Raw genomic sequence first — 25,584 nt, 5'->3', positions numbered from 1 at the left:
AATACGGATTATATATGCAGTCTTGCTTATATTCTCTTGTAGATATATGCTGATGGTGATACACTCTTATATAGACAGGTTTTGCTATACTATAGTTTATGTTGTGGCAGACTCCTCTATTTATTGTGGGCACAGTAGAGCCTCCAATGATCTATTATATGCTTTTTAGGAATTTATATGACTGTGGCCAGGCAGCTTCTAAAGCTGTGACTGTCCCCTTCAGTGTCTAAAAAATAAGTGCAGTGCAAATAACCGGACTTCCGGTTTCGGAGGTCTGGGGCATGCGCCGTAGCACAAATCGGACATTGGAGTCCTGCCCCTCTTCCTGTTTCCTCCTAGACCACCAGGAAACAATCGGTAACTATGGCAACCGAACAGGAGACAGAGCGTTAGCGCTCCTATACGCCAACACTCCCCCTCGCTTAGCGACGTCTCCTGTCAAAGAGAAAGAAAAACAATTTGACTTTATCAAACATTACATTTTTCAATAAAGTCTCTTTATCCTGTAACAAGAAAACAAGGGTTAGTAAATAATGCAAGTCATCAATTCTTGTAATTCTTTTGATTTTAGTCTAATGTCTTTTCTCAAGATTGATTGTTGATTGGCTCACACGATTCACATCATATGTGATGTCCGGTTAAGTCTCAATATTTGCAAACATTAAGCTTCCATCAGCATTTCTGTAAGGGATTTTACTAATTTCCTCGATCTCTTTGCTGCTTGTTGGTAACGTTTCCTTCCTTTTTAGGCCTTTATCTACAAGTGTATTAACTGGTTTTGCGTCAAACATCCCATACTTGGTAAGTATATTTTCGATGTACGTCTGTTGATCAATTGTAACAGTTCCATCATTCAAATCTTGCTCGGTCCTCTCGCCTAACAGCTTGTTTGCAGGTCCTAGATCCTTTCATTTGAATTTCTGTTTCAACAGGTGTTTGGTACTGGTGATGTCTCTCTTGTCCTGCTAGCAGTAGATCCTCTCTGTAGACAACTACGAAGGACATCTTTTCCTCTATGGTTTTGTGATACAGACAGTGATCAGTCTCTGACCTATTGAAGTCCATGTTTAGCAGTATGCCATCAAGTTTTATGTACTAACATCGATCACTATGTGTAAGTCCATTAAGTGAATTCTTTAGGAGGTAGACTTTACCTTCTTGGTAGACACCCTCGTTGTAGTGTTCAGGTGGCTCCATGTAAATCTCCTCTAACAATTCTTCATTCAGGAATGCAGAGTCAAAGTCAAGCTGATACAACAACAAATCATGGATAGTGGAGATGGCAATCACTAACCTCAGGGTGATGTATCTGGCAACAGGTGAGAAGATCTCTCCGTAATCGATCCCGGACTTGTGTGTAGCCCTTGGCAACAAGACGGGCTTTATAGCATGCAATGGTACCGTCCACATTAACTTTCTAACAAAAGACCCACTTGTTCCTGATCGTTTTGCAGTTACTCGGCCTGTCAACTACAGTCCATGTGTGATTGTCATCTAGAGCTTTTAACTCTGTATCAATGGGCGTTTTCCACTGTTCCCAGTCGTCGCTTGATTTTGCCTCTTCAATGTTTTGTGGCTCACAAAAGGCTAGATAAGTGAACTCATCTCTATATCTACTAGGGGGAATACCTTTGTTACTCCTTGTAGTTCTTCTGTTTTCCAGTTGGGTATCCGCAATTACATTTTCTGACTCAGATACTCTTTCTGCTGCCTGAACATCCAGTGTCACTAACTTTTCCTGTGACTGCTGTTCCACTACTCCACTGGGTGCCGTGTTTTTGTGAAACACCACATCTCTGTATTTGATAAGAAGTTTGTTGTTAATGTCCCAAAGTCTGTATCCTTTACTCTGCTGGCAGTACCCGAGCATGACACACTCCACTGACTTGGTATCTAACTTACGTCGCTTTTCTTTAGGAATATGTGCATACGCCTTACAGCCGAATACACGGAGATGGTTGACACTTGGCTTTTTATCGGACCACGCCTCCAGTGGTGTTTTACCTTTAACAGCTACTGTGGGCGCTCAGTTTTTAAGGTAGACTGCAGTGGACACTGCTTCCGCTCAAAAACTGTTCTCCAGGCCTGCGTCATTCAACATAGTCCGTGCTCGTTCAACAATTGTTTTGTCAGCTCATTCACACTGTTCTGTTTTGGTTAGTTGGTGCTGTGTGCCATATTTTCTTAAGAATTCTGCTAAAGTCCTGTTGTCGTAGTCTCCGCCATTGTCGGATCTCAAGACTTTTAGTTTCAGAACAGTTGAGTCTCTACCAGGCTCTTGTATTCCGTAATTTTCTCTACGACTTCACTCTTAGCTCTTATGAAGTAGACGTGTATCATCCTAGTGGCGTCATCAATGAGTGTGAGAAAATATCTGTAGCCACTGACTGATTTCCCCTCCATTGGACCACACACATCAGTATGCACTAGAGATAAAGATACTTCAGGTTGCTGACTTGGGTGAGGGGCAACGAGTTTGCTTACCCTTCATGTAGTTCTCGCATGTCGGTCTCTCTGAACTGCTCACAGTGATGTCTGTCACCATCCCATCAGTTGCTGGACGTTGTCATATCCCAGATGACCCAATCTCCTATGTCACAGCTCCATTGATTGACTGTTATCTGAAGCCGTCATCGCAGGATATTCTTCGGTGTCTAGGACATAAAGCTGGTTACACCGGGTTGTGTTGCAATTATAGTACCTTTCTGTTTTGACCACACGTTTGCACTCTGCAAATTTGACCTCGTAACCTTTTCTTTCAAGGATGCTTAGGTTGGTTCCCAACTCTGGTACATACAAGACGTCTTGGATATTTGCGATGATGGTTTCACCTTTTAGATTCAGGCGGACTGTGATAGTCCCCAAGTTTTGTTGCAGTAAGAAACTTTCCACTGATTCCTTTTACTGTAACTGGATTACATGGTTTCAACAAACTGATCCATTCCTGATTGCAGCTGAAATGTCTTGTGGCCCCAGAGTCCATATACCAGCAGTCTTTATTATAACTATCTACTACATTCAGTGCTGACTCGTTAGGTTTTTCACGCTTTTTCTGTTGCCCACGACTTCTAACTTTTAACTTGCATTAAGATGCTTTGAGCCCCATCTTATGACATATGAAGCATTTGTACTTGGGCTTCTTGGACTTCGCACCTTTGGTGAGTAGAGCTGTACTCTCAGCATTTGCCTCGATAGGAATTCTCTGTTAGAATTGCAGCAGCTTAACTCTCATGATTCTGTCGTTAACTTGGTATCATTGGACACCAAAGTTATTACTATGATATCATACTCTGGTGTGAGATTCTGCAGCTTCCTCGTTGTCCACCTGTGCTCCCACAGATGCCAATTGCTGGGATATCGACAGCACTTTGTCTATGTACTCATCCATGCTCTCACAAGTACTCAATTTAGTCCCATACAGTGTACGCCTCAAGTTTCTCATCATACCTGTCCTCATACAAAGTTTGCAGAGCAATCCACATCTCATTTGCTGAATCGTTAATGATAGAATACACTTATTGTTCTACAGCTAAGTCAATGGTGTCTAATCACTTCTTCAGCATTTGGACTGTCGCCTGGATCTACTGTGACTTTCCGCAACTTCTCCCGCATTAGCTGCATTTGGATTGCAAATTTCCACGTTGCATAAGTTTCAGAACCTTTTAATTTAGCAAAGTTCATGCTGGTGCCTGTGCTGTGCATTTTTCTTTGTGTAGTGAATAAAGGACTATTCTTCAAAATAAAAGCTGCCTTTTATTCTCTTGCATTTCTGTTATCGTTCTTTACGTTTTATGCTTTTACTTTAACACAGGGTGCTGGGCCCATAACCTGTTGGTTATACCTTCTGATGTCACTAAAGGTGTTCAGCGGTGTTACTGTGGATGCTAAGCCACAACGCTTTTGTAACTTAAACAGGTTGCTGTTTATTTAAAGATGATAACAACAGATGAATGCAGTTACTCACAGTTGCTTGTAGTACAGCAGTATTCAGCAGTAACAACAGTTGCAGCAATCAGGCAATACAGATTATATGCAGTCTTGCTTATATTCTCTTGTAGATATATGCTGGTGGTGATGCATTCTTATATATACAGATACAGGCAGATTTGCTATACTATATCATACTTGCCAACTCTCCCAGAATGTCCGGGAGACTCCCGCATTTTGCGAGAGTCTCCCGGACTCCCGGGTGAGTATGGCAATCCCCCGAATTCTGCCCACTTCACTAGGAAGTGCCCCACTTCCTAGTGAAGTGGGCAGAATTAGATCCCAAACACCGCGATTCCCGGTGAATCGCGGAATTTGGCCCCGTCCCTGCTGTCAAATGACGCTGGTGCGTCATGACGTTACAGGGGGGCGGGGCTAAAATGCAGCGGATTTTGGCCGCCCCGCCCCCCCTCACACCCACCTCCACTGGCTGGCTCCCGGAAGAGAGCTGAAGAAAGTAGGTAAATATGTACTATATACTGCACAGCAGTGTGGTTTATGTTGTGGTAGACTCCTGTATTTATCGTGGGCACAGTAGTGCCTCCGATCATCTATTATATGCTTTTTAGGAACTTATATGACTTTGGCCACGCAGCTTGCACAATCCATAAGCATGGCAACCGAATAGGACACGGAGCGAAAGTGCTCCTACACCCACCAACAGTTTTTAAGAGCTGTTACCCTATAAATTACATCTGTTGACAAAGGCAGATTAATTTACCAGCATTGTATGTTCCATAAATGATTTTATTACAACGCTAGGTGCATTATTATATCGTGCTGCTCATTACATCACTACATGTAATTACAGTCTGAGGATTGAGCAGTCTTCCCTGTAATACACCACGAAACCTGCAGAACTGGCTGTGGATCCAGGATTGAATCCCCCCCCCTTAATCCGCAGCCAACCCTCCCCCCCACACACACCTCGTCCATTGTGTGCAGTTTCTGTGTCTCAGCATCTGAGATAGAGAAGGTTTAGTCGTTGCTCAGGATAATTCTGTACACAATGGGATTGCTCAATGCTAAATACCTGCGCACCTGTTGTGTAACCTTCCAGGAAGCATCATGTAAGCTGCTCATAAAGATGTTATTACAAACTCAATATAATAATGTCACGAACACGCTCCCAGCTTCTGCGACTTGGGGTGTTTGCTGTATGAGGTTACACGTGATTCCAGCCCGCAGTCTCTCACAGGTTATAGACCTGCTGAATCTCCCCCCACACAGCGCTCTCACACCCCCACACACTTCAGGTTTGCCACCACCTATTGAATATGGGCATTAGGACCCCAATGTACTGTCACACACTGGCACACAAGGCTTCTGGCTACCCACAGGTTAGAAAGGCCCACACCAGCAATCAAACGGTTAACTCTTCCCACCTCCAGACTGTTACACAAATGTAAATGCAAGCACACACTAGGCTCGTTAGTCAAATGTATTAACAAATCACACACCGGCATTCAAAGGGTTGACTCGGTCGAGCTATATTCTTCTTAACAGGCTAATGGATTTGTTAGAGTATCGAGGATGCCACTTACTAAATTTATAGATTTAATATACAAAGGTACAGGGTATACAGATATAAACAATTGAAATAACATACACATGCAAAACAGTTTAAAATAAAAGGGGTTACATTCAGAGTATCACTTCATCAGCATCATCACAATTTATTTATATAGCGCCCATCAGTCCCTGCCCCATTGAGGCTTACAGTCTGAATTCCCTAACACACACAGACAGACTAGGATCAATTTTGTTAGCAGCCAATTAACCTACCAGTTTGATTCTGGAGTGTGGGAGAAAACTGGAGCACCCAGAGGAAACCCACGCAAACACAGGGAGAACATACAAACTCCTCACAGATAAGGCCATGGTCGGGAATTGAACTCATGACCACAGTGCTGTAAGGCAGAAGTGCTAACCACTAGGCAACTGTGCTGCCCACTTACATGAGTTGTATAATCTGTGCCATGGGAAATTGGCTAGGAAGATGGACAGCTTATCAATGTGAATTTATTTTCCCAAATGACTGAGAGTTTGTCCCTTCACAACACAGGTTTTTAAGCAAACTCAAATGGGATGGCATTCACAGGGGCAGTGTGGATGCTAATGGGGTGGAAATGTCCCTTAGGTGTCACCTAAGGCTTGTTCAAAACTATTCCTAAGTTTTGACCTGTCTTAGCTGTTCTCAGATATATCTCAGAGACATAACTCCCCCGTCAATAAACCGGTCATAATCTCCCACACATTTAAAAACCAAACATGATGGAATCATAGCAATAGGAAATACCTTTCCCAAAGGCATGTGACTATAGCTGTTCCCGGGTAACGCTAGTAAGTATAATTCACAACCCAGGTGTGGTTTTTGCCTCCCAGTATGGAGTGGCACCCAGAATTCCCAAAATATGAAATATGAAGACATTTTCTTTGAAGCTCATATTTCTATATACCTGTATTGGCCTTCAAATGCGGCCTTTGTCTGCAAGGTTGTCCAGCTGTGACCGGCCCCACAAAGTCTATTCAGGTGTCCAAAAAACTGACTTGTGTCAGGATATAGCTCACAGCAGGGGCCCTTTGAAACTGCTGCAGGTGACACTGCTGTCTACTAACACTAGGATGTGCAGAGCCACCGAATACACACACAACAGACTTTCTGACACCTTTTACACTTTAGTAGCTCAATTTATCAATGTATCCATTTGATATACCATATTTACACTGCAGTTATGATTTAGGCCTTATTCCCCACAATTATGTGATGGGTTAACCCTTATAAATAACTGTAAGTTCTCTATGTTTACGACAAATAATATATAGGATAATGTACATACTGGTGCAGTGTTTCTTACCACCAGTTCTCACACCTCCAACAGTTCACATTTTCAGCGAAGACCAGTGTTAAGAAACTGCTCTACTGTAAATTATAAGGATATTTGAAGTCAACAAGACAATGATCATCTATAGGTCAACAGCTGAACGTAGGCAGGGCCGCAATAGGATCCCCAACAAACTATTTGAACCCCAAGCCAGGCTACACCAGCCCCCTGCCCCCTAATCGTGTGGCAGTGCGCTCCTAATAGCGAGTGGTGTGTGAACACCGCCCGGCGCTCTGGCAAGGCAGGACAGTATTAATGGCAGGCGGCCAGTACAGTGTTTACCCTCACACTTCGGACAGTAATATTTTAGCAACAAGGGACCCCCCAAATATCTTAATCTGGCCCTGTACAGGTCGTGAAACCTGCTCCACCGGCAACTGTGCAGAAAATATTTTGAACCTCAACCAGTCAAATTTCTGCTTTCATTTTCTAAACCTTAGAGAAATGGCAGAATCCAATTGGGTGCCGGGAGCAACACCAACTTTTCTGACCAATCACAAATGTCGCACAGCGCGTTAGAAGTCTTTCCATCTGATTTACTGACATTCTTAGAATTGCTGCTAACACTTTCGCAATCTTAACCCTCAACAAAGGATTGTCCTGATGATCTGTCTTGAAGCAGGAGTTCTAGATACGTCTCCAAACACCGTTCTGTTCAGGATGTAGCCGTATACACTCTCCCCCCCTTAGAAAATTTTCCTGTTATAAGTCGAAACTGTTCATCCCTTCGAGGGCCTGATTCAGAGCGCAACGCAAACGTAAGCGTAACTTGCAAATGAAAAAGTTGCACGTGAGCGTATGTGTATGTCCACACTCCAAACTTACTGGTAGGTTAATTGGCTGCTGACAAAATTCTCCTTAGGGTGTATGTGTGGGTCTCTGTGTGGTAGGGAATTTAGACTATAAGGGGGCAAAGACTGATGTGACTGACAAATATTCTCCGTACTGCGCTGCTGAAATGGTGGCGCTATATAAATAAATGATTATATAAAGCAGTCGCTCTTTTATTAGTATTCAACAAACATGTTCACTCGCACCCTGGTGGAATTTCTCATATTATCAAAGCAACAAAACGATCTTTTAAGTCAATACCTCAGTCATAGACTGTAAATATACACATCGCTATACGTATAGCCTCACCCCATTAATAACTGTACAATGTCTCATTAGACTCCTGATGTTTGCTCTTAGATCATTTATCTTAAGGGAAGGCACACTACGTTCATTTTTTTTTAAAGCTCTCCCATGTAACTTCCTTAACAGACTTGATATAGAAATTTATTTATAAAAACATTTATAGAGGTTTCCGGTACATTCTGTGAGGGTCACAGCAGCACTGAAACGGCCCTTTGGAAGCACCACCAAAATTCTACATCTACTTTTGTGAGTGCTTAAAATCCCCCCCCCCCCAACCACAATCTGCAGCGCTCCCCTTATACTGCAAACAGTATCGCATTGATAAGGATTGAACTATTTCTCATATTTATTAAAAAGGCAACACAGGAACAGCAGTTCCGAAAAACCACTGTTCCTGTGAAGTGGAAATTATACTTACCACTCCATCTTCGTACCCGAAGCAGCATGCGATGAACGGGACTCCTCTTCTTACTCCAGCGCGCATGCGCCGAGTGAAACCCTCGGGGCATGCGCACATCTCTACTCTCGCTCTTGCAACTATAGTTGCAGAGAGCGAGCGGTGAGTGACAGGGAGGGATCATGTGATCCCTCCACACATGCGCTGTCCAGCTCTGCTCTTCGGAGCAGAGCTGACAGCACTGAAACCTTTCATTAATGATAATGTACGTCCAGCTTCAGCTGACGTACATTAACATGTTTGAAAAGTTAATTACATTTATTGTTAAATAGCGTTACTGAGCACTCCCCATACATGGTTATGGGGAGTGCTCAGTAAAACGATAGGAGATGCAAAGCAGCAGATATCTATGATATCTGCTGCAATGCTACTATCATGAATAGCAAATTAGTGTTTAATCCCCGAAAACTGTTGTTTTCGGGGATTTTACAGGGGGGAAAACTTTGATAAATAGGCCCCAACGTGAGGTGGTCTTAAAGCGTCAAAGCGACATTGTCACTTTTATGCATTTGTAGGCAGATCCGCAACCCTGCGTTACTTAGCGAAAATTGATTTTCTGGGGACAGTTCCAAGGACCATTAATTGGCGGTGCAGCTCGCTGTGCGCTAGAGGACCAGAAGACGTACAGGCACACATAGCAGGGAATAAACACTACATCGCCGGGCCACATGTAACATTATGGAGGCGGGGGTTAGTGCTTTAGCGCAGTCTGACCCACATGGCCTGTGCAGGGAAGCCCTGTTTCGGTGTCACTGTGCTTGTGCTGACATGATAGAGGGTGCAGACAGTAGTGGAACCGTTGCTTGAATTGTGGCAACTCAAAGACCCTGTAACCCCCCCTCCAATGGCAGCAGTTTCGTCTCTGACACATAAAGGTGAATTGCAGGCCTATACTTTTGTGATTGCTAAATGACGCTTACGGTTTCCATAGAAATGTCCTTATCCAAAGATATATCATAACAGGCTTTATATCCTTATTGACTTTTGCGCACAAAATACATAACGAGGGAGATAAAAAACTGGTCAGTCTACTTTTAAAAAAAAACCACTTTCACAGACAACAAGGAAACTCTTAGGACGCCGCTTGATTCTTCCTTTGTCAAATGCACTTACAAAATTAAAACGGCCCAAATAACCAACCAGGACAATCCGTCAATGCCATTAGGTCTGTTCATCCATTGTTAGCAATCCCCAGCACCCAGGAACCATTCCTCTGGCTGCGGCTATGGACAGTAAGGTCTGTTCTCTGGAGGTAGAGGTTCCCTGCTCTCCGTTACACAACTAGAATATCAGATGAGTGTCATTTGCATATGGAAGTCGCTGGCACTATAAAGGAAATGCACGAAAAACAAATTAATGACTTTAATTAATTAGTGTAAGAAATAGTCTGATATAAAGGAATGGTTTTGTGTTTGATCAGGAAATAAGTCCATTGTGATGTACATAAGCTGTACCCATAAACCATCTATCATTGTACTGGACTAACATTTATAGGTCACTAATTCTACCATTGTGCTATAAATAAAGAACGCAGTATAGGGTTACATGGCCCAGCTGGTCGCTCTGTGAATCCAGGACTTTGGGGTGCTTTGTATAATGTTCCTTGTTCTCTCTAATCTGTCATGTGACACCGGCTGTCGTCACCTGGTCCGTGCTGATCAGGTGACAGAAGGGTCTATATCTGCATAACTGTAATACAAGAGGCTGAAGACCGTACAGAAAATATACCTGTTACTATACAGGACAAAGGGACACCTGAGCACACAACACACCTTAAGCCAACAGACCTGCAGAGCACAGCTGCCCCCTCTACTGGTCACACCTGGGATTGCAGGATATTTTACTCATTAGGTAGGCAAGACACTACAAGTCCCAGCAACGGGAAACAAAGTCAGGATTGAGGGGGGAGCAGCTGTTTAGAGACCACCAGAATTACTACTGCTACATATGTATACATGTGATTATCATATTTTAGTTATATACTCGTATATATTCCGCAGGATCTATACAGCTTGCTATCCTCATCAACAGCTATTTTGCCATCTTCTCTGTTAAGGGATGAACGTGGTTTTCGAACTTCTCATGAGACGTAATCAGATCGTTGTGGGAGGCAGTGACCAGGCGTGGCCAACCTGTGGCTCTCCGGGTGTGGTGAAACTACAAATCCCAGCATGCCTTACCAGCTATCAGCTGACAAAGCATGCTGGGACTTGGTAGTTCCACAACACCTGGTTGGCCAGGCCGTGATCTGACCGCAAAATAACAGCATTGGAAGGGACAGTGTAACTTTAAAAGATCACGTGCCAACCCTAACATGATCACCCACATGTATGAAGCACGGCTGATCACGTTACCCTTAAGTGTAAACTCATTTTCAAGCAGGAAACGCCAACTTTTTTTTTTTTTTTTAACCAAAAATATTTGTGTAGATTCCTTTTGATTACCCACAAGGACTCAGTTGTTTCATTGCAATGCAGAATTGGTTATTAGGTGGCTTCTAAAGCGAACTCCACATCCAGAGGAGGAAACTTCTGATATAATGACACAATCGGTATCACCGATAGCAACCAGATTCTGTCATTTGTTTGTAATCGTTTACAAAATAAAATAAAAATATCTGGCTTGTAGCACTGCCGCCACCTTCTTCATGGTTAACTGTAGATCAGATTTCAGATATGCCCCTTGTTATATATTTTGGCATTTCACAGGCAGTACATGTCCCGGGAACAGTGGAACTACACGTGTGTGCCCGAAATCCAGCAGGTTTAACCGGAGGGACATAGAAGGGAACACGTTGGTGAAAGGACTGGCTCTTCCAACCTGTAGCATCCTTTATTATATAGAATATCCCATGTATGTTCAATATATATATGAACAGACCAGCACATGCTTAGCAAAAATATGAATACATTTAATAAAGTGTAAAATACGTTACAGAATCAATCACTGAGCATGATTCTGTAAAATATTTTACACTTTATTAAATGTTTTGATATTTTTGCTAAAGCTGTGCCGATCTCTTCAGATATATTGAACATACATGGGATTATTTCATATCCTTTATGGACTCTGGATGGTGGAGATGATGTTAAGCGAGTGCATTCCGTCCCGGAATATTATACACTCCCAGGGCGCCAGCTGCACCCCCAGAGTGACCTTTAGAAGCTGTTCCACCAAACTTAATGCAAACGTGCGCTGAAACAAAATTTTCAGGATAGGCTCTTTAAATACCCCAAGAGGTTAGATGGCCTTTAAAGGAGGCCACTTTTTGTCCTATGGGATTGTACACAATGTATATCATGTGATGGGCAATAGATGGCCCACCCCCGGGAGGAGCTGGGGGGCTATAGGGAGGAAGAGCACGGTGGCTCAGTGGTTAGCACTTCTGCCTCACAGTGCTGGGGTCATGAGTTCAATTCCCGACCATGGCCTAAATTGTGTGAAGTTTGTATGTTCTCCCCGTGTTTGCGTGGGTTTCCTCCAGGTGCTCCGGTTTCCTCCCACACTCCAAAAACATACTGGTAGGTTAATTGGCTGCTATCAAAATTGACCCTAGTCTGTGTGTGCGTGTGTGTGTATGTCAGGGAATTTAGACTGTAAGCTCCAATGGGGCAGGGACTGATGTGAGTTCTTTGTACAGCGCTGCGGAATCAGTGGCGCTATATAAATAAATGGCGATGATAATCGAGTCCATTCCACTAAAACATAACTCATCATCCATGCCCCCCTACTTGTGAAGGAGAAATATCATTTTAATCAATATCTCCATTTAAAAATAAAAAGAGAAGAATTTTGGTTCTGAATAAATTATTCTGTTTTACTGATCGCTTATTGTACAAAAAATAAAATAAAAAATCCACACAAAATAGAATCCAATTTATAAATATGGTATTAAACAATAGTAGAAATTTTATAGCAGGTCATCTGTAATTCACATTATCCACATGCGCTGCCATCGTCGTCTACTGATAAAAACATGGAGACACTTTAGTCCATTAAAACACAACCAACAAGAGCCCTGGAACCAGCCGCATCCAAACCCATCACAGTCATCGCTGCTGCAAAATGATTGAGGTGTTCACATTAAAGACAGCTTCTAGTTTTGCCAATTCCCTGCTGTACCAATGTGTCTCATCCGATCCTCAGCTCGTTCTCCAGACCGTAGATCTTCGCTTTCAAGCTGCGCAGTTCTCCTTGGATCTTGTGCGTTCGTTTGTTCCCCTGGCGCACAGCACTAAGGATGGCGAGATCCTGGTCCGGTCCGATGTTCAGGGTGACCTGCAGCAGTGCGAGATCACAAATACAAAATCAGTTTATACAATAAAGTTTAATTTTTTTCCATAACTTATTTTTTCCAGAAGCTCCGAAACGGATTCATTCTCTCAGTAATCCGCACACACTGCTCACCTTGAACAGCTGCTTCTCCACATCCCGCAGACGCTGTCGGAGCAGCTTGATATCCGTTTTAAACCCTTCCACCTCCATATTGCGCCGTTTCTCCAGAGCCTCGTAGCGCTGAGTCATGAGCTGCAGGCGTTTGGCCACCTTATCAGAGCGTTCCTGCAAGATAACAGGAGGGTGAATACCAGGGGATAACTTCTGGTGTGGTAGGAACACAACAGGTCAAGCAAAGTATGGCAACTCAAGACCAATACAATGTCAGGGCAGCCAAATCGTTATTTGCGAGAATGCAGACTGCCTATCATATCACTAGGACTCAGTGACATCACTGAGAGTGCAGCCTATCCAGTCACTAGGAATCAGTGACATCACTGAGAATGCAGCCTATCCAGTCACTAGGACTCAGTGACATCACTGAGAGTGCAGCCTATCCAGTCACTAGGAACCAGTGACATCACTGAGAGTGCAGCCTATCCAGTCACTAGGAACCAGTGACATCACTGAGAGTGCAGCCTATCCAGTCACTAGGAACCAGTGACATCACTGAGAGTGCAGCCTATCCAGTCACTAGGAACCAGTGACATCACTGAGAATGCAGCCTATCCAGTCACTAGGAACCAGTGACATCACTGAGAATGCAGCCTATCCAGTCACTAGGAACCAGTGACATCACAGAGAATGCAGCCTATCCAGTCACTAGGAACCAGTGACATCACAGGCATTTTATGACCAATAAGACGACTTGTTACTAAGACTGCAGTCTCATTATCTCAGCCTTCAGAATGATGGCCACCACTGCATGTAGATAAGCTACTGCAATCTCTTAGTGATGCTCCATTGAAAAACAATTGTTTAGTACAGCCGAGCAATAACAATTCTACTCTAGTTTTCATAATAATTTAGCCACTGGGTGGAGCTGTTCTATAGATCAAGTCACATTTGACTGTGGCCAGTGTAGCAGCAAACATATTAGTACATATAAAGAGGGGGTGTATTTACTAAACTGCGGGTTTGAAAAAAAAGTGGAGATGTTGCCTATAGCAACCAATCAGATTCTAGTTATTTATTTAGAACGTTCTACAAAATGAGTTAAAATTCGAATGGTTGCTATAGGCAACATCTCCATTTTTTCAAACCCGCAGTTTAGTAAATTTAGCCCAAGGTGTAGAGAGAACACAGCACGCTAAAGGAGGTCTAATTACAGATATGTGCACTGCCATATCCATCTCTGTTCTACTGCTAATCACTCCCACGCAGCAAGTATCCGACCAGCCCAATTATTTTCATGACTATATTGCATTAAACGTCCTTCACCAACATCACAGCCGCTAGGAAATACCCACGTCTTCGAACACAACATAAACAATGTCCCAAAGTAGAATTCATCTATAAATATCTGCTGAGGGTGTCCTGGATGCGGTATTGGGAAATATTAAATCCGTCATAATATTTAAAATCCAGAATTTATAGAATGAAAACATAACGTGTAATAACATTGTTACCGCGCTCCCATCTGGCAGCGGTCACAAACCTGGAGGCGACTGTTTCGAGGTAGCAGAAAATGGGAATACCACTGGAACGATGGGGCTCCCACCCTCCAGCTTTTCTCTAAACACCACGTTTAATATAACTGCTGAGCACTGGTCTCACCTTGAAGATTTCCCGTCCTACGTCTCCTTCCTCCCGGATTTTGGCCAGCTCATCCTCCAGGGACACACACTGCTCCCGGTACATGTCAGAGAGCCGGTGAGCCTGTGCGAGCTGCTCCGTGAGGTTCTACATGGGAACAGGATGACGGACACGTTACAAGGCTGGATGCACGCGGTGTGGAAGGTATTATAGGAGACGATGGGCAGGGAATAAGCTGGATAGTAACAGAAGTCATCAGTTTTCTCCTTATTTGCTTTTTAACCAGAATTTTAAACGGATATTTCTTATCTTTATGTCAGACAGAAACTAGACATATTCACGTTAATTTTCTGATATTTAATGCTTAATATATCAACTACCAAACACCGCGTACAGACCTACCCTCAAATACTTCCTGTGCTTGACCGGCACAGGGGGTGTATATACTTGATACAGATTTATGATATACCACAGCGCGGGGTGTAAGTTAGGAAGCCGCGTCTGGCCATCTACCCTAATCACCTTCACTTCCTCGTGTCGCGACGTCCGAGCCGCTCTGTCGGCCTGCGATAGGCGAAGGATCTCCATCTCTTGCTCCCTCTCTCGCTCCGGGTCACGGCTCACGGTCAGCTGCTCCCGGCACCGATCGAGTTCCTGCAGGAGACGGTCCTTTTCGGCCATCCAGGACTTCTCGTTGGCCCGACCTTCAAACTTTAGCTGCAAGAAATCCCTGGTGCTCTCATACAGGAGCTTCTGAGTCTTGTTCAACCTGGGAGAAACAAAGCGCGACCAGTTACCCTCCACGTAACGAGGAACGGGGGCATATGTCATGCTGGTAGTGCCCGCTGTGGTCATACAGCTCCGTCACAAGTCAGTCAATAAGATCTAAGAGCCTTTAGACATCTGTGCACCACAACACTCTTTCCCTGTTCCTGGGCTATACACAGTACATCCACTCCAACACGCCTCCCAATACTTAGTCTGCATGATCATCATCATCATTTATTTATATAGCGCCACAAATTCCGCAGCGCTGTACAGAGAACTCATTCACATCAGCCCCTGCCCCATTGGAGTTCACAGTCTAAATTCCCTAATATAGACACACACTCACACACAGACAGAGAGGGAGAGACTAGGGATAATTTTGATAGCAGCCAATTAACCTACCAGTATGTTTTTGGAGTGTGGGAGGAAACCGGAGCACCCGGAGGAAACCCACGCAAACACAGAGAGAACATACAAACTCCACACAGATTAGGCCATGGTTGGGAATCGAACTCATGACCCCAGTGCTGTGAGGCAGAAGTGCTCACCACTAGGCCACTGTGCTTTATAATCATATATAATATGATCAGCTACTCAGTCCTAGGAGAATACCGCTGTGTACCCTGCAGCTTACCCTTACTATGTGTTGAGACTCAACAGCACAATCCCAGACACAGAGCCACATCTACATAGAAGCAGAGAAACACATGGCAGACAGGACACAGTAATCTGCTCACTTATCGGTCATCCCTTTGATTTTGTCCTGGTCCCTCTGATGCTGCACCTCAGCCTCCTCCATACGGATCCTCCTGTCATCCAAGAGGGCCTCCACCTGCTCTTTGGAGAGACGAGTCTGCTCTTCTAGCTGGGCTTGCAATGCTTCAACCTAGTGATAGTGGGCACATTATAAAAATACTACAATAACAATGCATCCTATACATGGTGGACACATCAATGTAAAGCAGGACTGGCCAATCAATGGCTCTCCAGATTATTATTATTTTTTATTTATAGGGCGCCACTAGCTATCCGTAGCGCCGTACAGGGACAGACAGAAACACGATACAGGGTGAGACAGCACGGTACAGTAACAAAAAGCACAGTAACTCAGAAGCTCGATGTACAGCTAGATGAGAGGTGAGAGCCACAAGCGGGGTAGAGAGAGGGGTAGAAGGGCAGGAGGACCTTGTGGAAGAGACAAGGAGCTGAAGAGCAGAGTTAAGGTGGTGGAGAACAGAAGGAGAGGAGGCCCTGCTCGAAGGAGCATGCAATCCAGATGTTGTGAAACTACAAGTCCTAGCATTCCTTGCTAGCTATTGGGTGGCTATCAACTGGCAAAGCATGCTGGGGCTTGTAGTTTCCCACCACCTGGAGAGCCACAGGTTGGCTAGGACTGGATTAGGGTGAAACATTGGGTAATAGGCTGCTTTATAAAAACACACACAAACCATAAATTAGGACGTTTGCACCATTGTTAAATAAAGAAAGCTGTCCAAAAAAAAACAGACAACGGTCCAATAAAAGAATAACTGAAAAGACTCCATTTTGTTAAAGTACATCTATCGCCCACACATTTGAGGCAACCAGTCCAGCCTATCAACTCTCCCATAGGAGCCTCAGTGATGTCACAGATTCCTGGCGAACGGATAGGCTGCATTCTCGTGGATATTAACGCAGCTTACAAAATGGCCTCCTCCATGCGTGAAGTCAATGGGTACACTTTAAGCATGCAGCATTTAATGGCATTTGCTCAGTAGACAAATTATGGTGGTAATAAGACAATGGTTGAAGTCACTTAAAACATCTTCTGACACCATTGTCCGTATTTGTGAAGACATGAAAGTTTCTATATTAAAGTTTTCAGAGTTTGACATTACGGAGACATAACGATCAGGGTCACGTGATTAAATCTCGCCTCACCTGGAGCAGAAGTGTTTGGTCGTCGGGTTTTTCTGGGGTCCTCTCGTTCTTTCCAGTTGATTTAAGTACCCCCCGTTTTATGGCTGTAAGCAGAAGGATAATCTGTGACTGCCTGGAACCTGTATATAATCATGTAGAGCCATGGCGGTGTGATGGGGGAACAGTACATGTACGATTGTTATATGGACAACGATTAAGTCCTCACAAAGAGCTAAAACCCATTCATACAGAGGAATGTATTACACGTGTTTGCAGGCTGATCCTTTGCCAACGGCTGCTATAATCTAAGGTGAAAGAGAGGGACGTACAAGACACGGGTCTCTCGCCACTGTTAGGGCTACTTACCTGCTCCCGATCGCTCAGGGCGCGGCTGTTTCCTGTCATGCGGGTCTCCAGAATGGACCGTACGCTGAGGTATGGTGACCTACGAGAGACAAACAAGAAATACTGACCCTCTAAGCAACATACATGATGGCCTATGTAGCGACACCCAACGGCCATAGATCGATGCTACCACACTATACATACTGGCCTGATCATGATACCAGAAGTTTGTTGGGGGTTTGACCCTATGAATATTTCCAAGTGACCCAAACTGCTCTATCAAGCACGTCAAAATATAATAAAATAGCATATATACAGAAATCAACACATAAAATGACATTTTAATGAAGGAAGCTGTTAGATTTGTCTGTTTAATGATAAAAGTCTAACACCAGCCTTACATGGTGACGGTACGGACCTGCCGACTACACCATTCTCACCTTGTTCGGAGGCTCCTTATGGAAATAAGTGATTTCTCCACTGCTGGTTCCAACCAGAGCAAGAAGTTGCTGAATCTTCTTTCTGTCCTCCAGTTCTCTATGTACGTACACAAGATATACACATTTATAATACACTGTGCAGTTGTCTATAACAACCAACATAACTGTACTTTGTGTATAAGAATTTCCTATACAATTCCTTTTATTCAGCAGCGCATACAAAGCCGATCGGTGTTTCTAGGACCGGAGGACAAGCTACGCGTCTTGTGGTCGAAAACATATGTTATATATTCATCTTACAAGATTTATGCTGCAGGAAACAAGTTCACCTTCAAGTAACATTCATTTACCTTTACTTAAATGCTTTTTTTTTTCTTTTAAATCTGTAACCCAACGCGTTACTCAGTACAAACAACATTACGTCTGGCTTATGACGCTGCAGTGGGGGCTGGCCATAGACAGATGTTGGCATGCATCCGACCAAAAACAGAATACAGTGCACTGCCGGCAAGTGCTAGATACACTCTAATACAGAGCGTATCTAGCAAACTGTTGCAGATAGGATACATTTTAGTCTATATAGCAAAACTCCTAAAAACATACCACAATAAAAATCAAAACAAATCCAAATAGGTGATTTTCTGTAGGTTTAAAAATAATAAAAACAAAACAACAGTCAAATGGTCTCTAACCTACATAATGTTTCTATAACTACTTGCGTCCATTGACCGACACGCCGCCCCTCATCACACCCTCACCTGATTTTCAGCCTGTCGTTCTCCGAGTACAGCCGCAGTACGTGCTCGCGCTCCTGGAAGAGGTACACCTGCATATCGCTTAGAGCCTTCTGCAGCTCCGCGATCTCCTCCTCCCTCTGACGCATCTCCCACTGCAGCTTGTGCTGTGAGAGAGACACAACGGACACAGTTACCCTCTCTCCTACCCCCTGCAAGGCTAGGGCTTGGTAAATGTAGTCTGCAGGCCTAAATAATGGGAAAGCTAAGAGGTGGACGGAATATATTTAAAGTGCGCGGAGATATTGCGACCGATACAAACGAAGGCATTGACGTTTTAGGCTTTTTTGTGTGCAACAAGGATATGTCATCAATTGGGGACCATTTTCTTAAAATATTATTTTTAAATTGAAAAAATCCATAGTGTCGGTTTTGCAAAGAAAACGGGCTACCAGCGATTGCTGGTTATTTACGCTCCCTAGTAGTCGTAGATACCGGAATAAGTACACATGATACTTTATCATTGGGCCATATTGTACAGCGTGAATAAAGGTTAGAGAATTTCTTCACCTGCAAGTACCTGTTGGATACACTCTACTAGAAAGTGCATCTAACCAACAATTGCCGGTAGCTCGGCTATTTAACTTGGAAAACAGACTCTATGGGTCGATTACATTTCATGTTTTATTAATGAAGGTGCCTACTCTCAAAATATTTGATATATCTCATATACTCATTTATTTTGGTAGCTATTGCATATAACAGGACACTACATATGAATAAAGAGGTAAAAGGATTGGCCAAGCGCCTACAGAGGGATCCCTCAATACATCCTATCACCAGGCTAGACACAACCTCACCTGCTCCTCATAGGTAGCTATACATCCTATCAGCAGGCTAGACACAACCTCACCTGCTCCTCATAGGTAGCTATATATCCTATCAGCAGGCTAGACACAACCCCACCTGCTCCTCATAGGTAGCTATACATCCTATCACCAGGCTAGACACAACCCCACCTGCTCCTCATAGGTAGCCTTGTACTGCTCCAACCTCTTCACCAGATCTTCGTGCTCCTCGTCAAACTCTGCGATCTTCCTGCGGTAATACTCCAGCAGCTCCCGTGACGGGCGGAGGTATGCCAGACGCTCATAAATAGGGGGCAGCGGGGTGGTGTCCACTTGCTGGGGGCCATGGCCGGAGGACCCAGAGGAATCCGGGGTGCGGGGAGCTTGGTACCTGTGAACGAGGGCAGATGGCATAAATCAACTGACATTGCAGCAAGTATTAAATAAGCCAGAAAAAGCAAAAATTCTGCCCAAAAATAACCAACCTATAACATTATATACAATAAAATACAGAATTTATTATGTGCATACATCAAGCACTTAGTGCAAAATAAAGGTATATGTAAAATTGGACTAAAAAGAACAAACAGAAAACCTTGGCGTGTTGCAAACTAAGGGGGGGTATTCAGTTGACCGCAAGATTCCCCCCCCCCCCCAGCGCGTTAAAAAAAAAATAATCAAAAAAAATCATCCGTGGGTTTTTTAATGCTTATAGCGACCGTTTTTAGTTAACGCAGCGTGAAAACTCGTGCAATTAAATTGAAAAAGAGGGAACGCTGCCCCCGCGTGTTAATAATTGTGTTTGCGAGTTTTTAGGGGAGTTTTAACGCTGTCATGTATAAAAAAAAAAAAAAAAGGATTTTCATACATTTTATTGCATTACACAACCATTCTAGTTGATAATATCTACATTACAGTACTTTCTTTACCATATTTTTTTATTTAAACTATTTTATTTTACTATGGAATCATCTATACCATGTCAAAATACATTAGTACATGCATATTTGTACCAAAAACATACATAAATATATTTAATTAGTGATTTTTTTTAAATGTTTTTTTTATTTCATTATTTTTTAACAAGAAATTCAACTTTTACATGTTAGGCATTAGTGATAAACATAGTTTATCTTTGTTTTCTCATTATTACATGATTTCAAATAGTTTTCAGAGGTTTTTTTTATTTTTATCACACCCCAAAGAGGTGCGAAATAAAACAGCATATTGGCCTGTTTAACGCGCTGCGTTAAAAAACAACTGAATAGCTTTTAACGCGGCTGCCTCTTACACACCCTAGACCTTCTACTGGAGCGCGAGAGGACCGTTTGTTAAAAAAAAACAACGGAGCGTTAAAAATCGAATTGAATTGCGGGTAATGTTAACCCCTTCGAAAATGATAAAAAACAGCGTTAAAATGACTTAAAGTGGTCTTAAAAAAAAATATTTGAATACCCCCCCTAAGTGACTAATCAAATAAGTTAGTAAATCTTTTTAGAAGTACTTAGTGACTTTAATTTCAATTATTAAACTATATTTACAATTCATAAGCAGACGGCCAAATTCATATTATAAAACGAACAGTACATACAGTTTAAATAAAATAAGTAATGTCATGTAACAGAGGCTTGGTAAAATAGTGAAATTTCAAGACACAAAAACACCATCGACGATATAAACCAGTCTTCTACCCGATCCACGAGATGCTGATGACAGAGATCACAGAAAAGCCTTAAGATGCCCACACACCCTGCAATTAGGGCAGTTTAGAGCCAACTGTCCACAAATTGCTGCACGTATGGGTGCAAACAGCCCCCTCGACAGATGCGGACCAGGAAGGATGGCAGATATGGTCGGACGATGACCTGGTATGTTTGTTTGTGCCCATGTAGCTCAGTCCAGCATCGGATGATGCGCCCAGTCACATCTGTATAGACTGACGGCCATACCTGGGACAAGGTCTTCCCCAAAACAGACGTGAAATCTCTTATTAAACGGTGTCTCTCACCTGCTTCCTCTGGGGTGTCGGAGAGGCGACAGATCCATAATTTACAGTTTCCAAAATGCACCAAATAAAGGACATCTGTAAAACAATCACATTGTAGTAACTGTCAGTATATCTTCCTGTATACACAGAATACTATAAACAGAATAACAGCATCTACCATCCCTAGCAATGTGTTTAGATAATGCCTGATTGAAGAGATACAATATAATTATAGGTAATACAGGCGGATCAGCTCTAATAGAGACACCTATTAGTACAGGGACAAAACAAAGCGAAAATCAATAAATAATAACACAAATAAATGCCATTTTAAGGCACCATAACCCCCAGAGATGCATTTCATTGTACCTGTTCCAGACTAAACAAACAATGGGCTCATGTTCATCTACTGAAGTCTTTTTACTATATAAATATATAATTATAACCAGTATATTGCATATAGGTCACCTGCATCTTGCATTTAAGTGCAAGGTGTTACTATGCATTAGAAAATGCAATAAATATTGATGCATAAAGCACAGAAGGGACGGACCTAGTGTGCAGTATACTGTATGCATTAAAGGAGGGATCTCATTTTGCAATGGGTCAATGCAGAAAAATAGGGACATGTCGTTAAAACATCGGCAGCTGTGCTCTGTGTACGATGTATATGGAGGCTCAGTGTACTCTATAAGGGCTACAGGTGAACGCTGGGAGCCAGCGGACACTTACCTGAGTGCACCCGGCTGTGGCTGCGCTGAACCCGGGACATCCGCGGGTCTGCAGCCGCCTCATCTGCAACTGTAACCGAACCAGGCGCCGCCAGCCTCTCCGCCAATCACACGGCGCGGTCATCCCGCAAGCCAATCAGAGCAGGCGTCACTGCGCAACAGCGCCCGCGGCATGCCGGGAGTTGTAGTTTTAGGCGGCAATGGAAGTCTATGTCAGATACAGGCAGCAATGTGAATGTGGAGGGCTCAATAATTACTTTATATCACATGTAATCAGTGAGTTCCAGCTTGTTGTGGCACTACAAGAACCAACAAGCCTGCTAGCCACGTCACAGACACATTCCCTACCTATATTTTAATTATTTATCCTATACATACCACATTATATAATATATATTTATTCTACACACATCAAATAGTAAATATTTATCCTAGACATAGCACATCATATAGCACATTTTTATAATACACATAGTATATATTTATCCTACACATATCATATAGTATATATATTCAGCCTACACATAGCACAACATTTAGTATATTTTTTATTATACACATATATAGTACATATTTATTATACACAAACACATCATATAGTATCATCCATCTATATTGAATTATGTGGCCAAGGTCAGGGGTGTAAATAGACATTTAAGCCCCATAGCAGAGTTGTAAAAGGACCCCAAGTCAGGAGATGCACCTCCCTACTCTCCCGATTTTAACCGCTTGTCCCGACTGGGGACGTGTTTGTGGGCACGTTTGGAGGTATCTTCCATTCACAGCTGCTGTGCATAGAGTTAAACCCGAACCACAGTGTTTGAGGGAAGGGAGATTCCTAATGGGCAGCCTAGTACTTTACAGCACTGGCCAGCCGCCTGGGAGGTGTGGGTATGGCCCCCTGGGAGGTGTGGTTATGGGCCCCTGGGAGGTGTGGGTATGGCATCCTGGCAGCCCCCTGGGAGGTGTGGGTATGGCTCCCTGGCAGCCCTGTGGGAGGTGTGGGTATGGCATCCTGGCAGCCCCCTGGGAGGTGTGGGTATGGCCCCCTGGGAGGTGTGGGTATGGCCCTCTGGGAGGTGTGGGTATGGCCCCCTGGCAGCTCTCTGGGAGGTGTGGGTATGGTCCCCTGGCAGCCCACTGGGATGTGTGGGTATGGCCCCTTGGCAGCCCTCTGGGAGGTGTGGGTATGGCCCTCTGGGAGGTGTGGGTATGGCATCCTGGCAGCCCCCTGGGAGGTGTGGGTATGGCTCCCTGGCAGCCCTGTGGGAGGTGTGGGTATGGCTCCCTGGCAGCCCCCTGGGAGGTGTGGGTATGGCCCCCTGGGAGGTGTGGGTATGGCCCTCTGGGAGGTGTGGCTATGGCCCTCTGGGAGGTGTGGGTATGGCTCCCTGGCAGCCCTGTGGGAGGTGTGGGTATGGTATCCTGGCAGCCCCCTGGGAGGTGTGGGTATGGCCCCCTGGGAGGTGTGGGTATGGCCCTCTGGGAGGTGTGGGTATGGCTCCCTGGCAGCCCACTGGGAGGTGTGGGTATGGCCCTCTGGGAGGTGTGGGTATGGCCCTCTGGGAGGTGTGGGTATGGCTCCCTGGCAGCCCTCTGGGAGGTGTGGGTATGGCCCTCTGGGAGGTGTGGGTATGGCATCCTGGCAGCCCCCTGGGAGGTGTGGGTATGGCCCCCTGTCTCCCTGCCCAGGACTAAAATGTTGGGAGGTATGGAGATGCCTCCCCCAGCTGCTGCACTCTCCAGTTATTATGGCAGTTGCACCTTTGCCGGGGTACGTGTACAGCTGGTGGGAGCTGAGTGTACCTGGATGTACTGTACAGATGTTCCTGTGATTATTAGTATTGTGACAATAGGGCCCATGAGGACCCCCAAGGTACCTGCTAGGGGGGGGGGGGGGCAGTGAATGAACTTAGCACCAATAATTCAATAAGGAGCACCCCAATAGATTTCTTAGTGAACTTTTCTAAAACAGTTGACCTGTCTCTGGGGGACAGTCTACTAGACATTCAACTGTAGAATACAGGAGTGCTTGGTAGCAAACCGCAGCCTCTAATTGTGGTGTTATAAACAACTGATTCTTCCACAGTAACAGTCGCAGTCACATTTCCCTCCATGGACTCTTCCATTGGACTTTCCCTCTTCTTACTCAGGGTCCCAACAACACAGTGTAATATGTGGACAGACAGCGTACTGCTTCCTACGTGCCGGGCCCCTGACCACCTACATTACTAGGACAGGCTGTAGCCATCCTTCCCTTAATACTGCTCATCTTGTTTCTTATAAGGCCACTGATTACTGTCATTATTCCAAGCTCTCCCCAGCACATTATAACATACAGTGTCTATGCACACAGTACACTAGACTATTATATCTAGGAAATATGAATACTATTAAAAACTTGAGATATTGGACATGATTCATTAATAAATGTAAGTCCCGCTGTGTGCCGTATTTTGTGTGATATTGCTCTGCGCATTCTCAGAAACGGACTATACACCAGTGGACTCGGGTGGATCCAATTAATCTTTAAACGCAAAGAACACTTCCGACAGGCAACGATTTCATGGGCGGAACAGGGTGAGGAACGGGTGTATGCGCGTAATCAATGTACAATAAGGGCGTACCAAGCTAAAGAACACACATATCCTTCTGCTTTGGGCATCTCTCAGGGTACGTGATTGTTAGTCGTATCACTGGCACCAGCTACAGGTCAGGTCTAAGTGCCGACTGATAGTGATGACGGCTGTGTATACAGCTAGAACATGTGTTTGCAATTAAGATCAAGTGCACAAATGCATTTTATGTTTAGTACACATTAATAACATCCTAATAAATATATTTCATGTGAAAAATGTTTAAATCTATTTTTATTAATGACTATAGTATCAGATTTTGATTTATTTAATATATTTTTTTTTTATCTGTGCATTCTAATAGGACTTTATATATACATATGCATGTGTGTATCCTGCATTATGTTGTGTCCGTCTGCGTACAGCAAGTGCCGTATAGGTAGAATGTACTTATCATCATCAGCAGCTATTTATATAGTGCCACTAATTCCGCAGCGCTGTACAGAGAACTTACTCACATCAGTCCCTGTCCCATTAGAGCTTACAGTCTAAGCAGGTACAGTCAGGGCAATACCGGTATACTTATATCCATATTCCACTGAAAGAGTTTCTTGTTAACCTCCTACGGGCGCACTTGTGTGCAATTTCCGTACAATTTAAAAAAAACGCAAATTTCCGTCCTTACTGAACCAGTCATCTCATGTCTTTTTCACAAATTCTTACTGTTCAGTTATTTATAGCTACCAGTGATAACATAAGT

At 43.8% G+C, this 25,584-nt stretch overlaps 1 protein-coding gene across 4 annotated transcripts; it reads right to left on the bottom strand.

Moving 5' to 3' along the window:
• Positions 1 to 12,256: 12,256 nt before the first annotated feature.
• Positions 12,257 to 22,445, bottom strand: CCDC77 (coiled-coil domain containing 77). 4 transcript variants are annotated; one of them, XM_075210600.1, is made up of 12 exons: positions 22,250 to 22,445; positions 21,539 to 21,613; positions 19,702 to 19,921; positions 18,707 to 18,849; positions 17,949 to 18,045; positions 17,530 to 17,608; positions 17,185 to 17,267; positions 16,002 to 16,150; positions 15,019 to 15,265; positions 14,518 to 14,643; positions 12,874 to 13,026; positions 12,257 to 12,744 (listed from the first exon to the last, which is right to left on the bottom strand). In XM_075210600.1, exons 2-12 carry the CDS (start codon positions 21,574 to 21,576, stop codon positions 12,598 to 12,600), a joined length of 1,482 nt encoding a protein of 493 aa, XP_075066701.1. In that variant the 5' UTR covers positions 21,577 to 21,613; positions 22,250 to 22,445; the 3' UTR covers positions 12,257 to 12,597. The 4 variants fall into 4 exon arrangements, with proteins under 4 accessions (XP_075066701.1, XP_075066700.1, XP_075066702.1 ...); XM_075210599.1 differs by having other exon boundaries at positions 21,539 to 22,445; XM_075210601.1 differs by lacking the exons at positions 21,539 to 21,613; positions 22,250 to 22,445 and having other exon boundaries at positions 19,736 to 19,816.
• Between the last annotated feature and the right edge of the window lie 3,139 nt (positions 22,446 to 25,584).

This window comes from Mixophyes fleayi, chromosome 4 (genome assembly GCF_038048845.1).
Source record: "Mixophyes fleayi isolate aMixFle1 chromosome 4, aMixFle1.hap1, whole genome shotgun sequence".
Taxonomy (NCBI): Eukaryota; Metazoa; Chordata; class Amphibia; order Anura; family Limnodynastidae; genus Mixophyes; species Mixophyes fleayi.
Note: the sequence above shows the minus strand (reverse complement) of the source record. Positions and strands in the feature narration are given on the sequence as shown.

What these genes read in the sequence shown, in the direction of transcription:
- CCDC77 (XM_075210599.1), bottom strand. Translation starts at nt 21,576, where the DNA reads ATGGATCTGTCGCCTCTCCGACACCCCAGAGGAAGCAG. An exon ending in CGCGACACGAGGAAGTGAAG is followed by an intron (nt 14,644 to 15,018) that starts GTGATTAGGGTA and finishes GTTCCCATGTAG; the next exon opens with AACCTCACGGAGCAGCTCGC. An exon ending in TGGAGAAGCAGCTGTTCAAG is followed by an intron (nt 12,745 to 12,873) that starts GTGAGCAGTGTG and finishes GCACTGCTGCAG; the next exon opens with GTCACCCTGAACATCGGACC.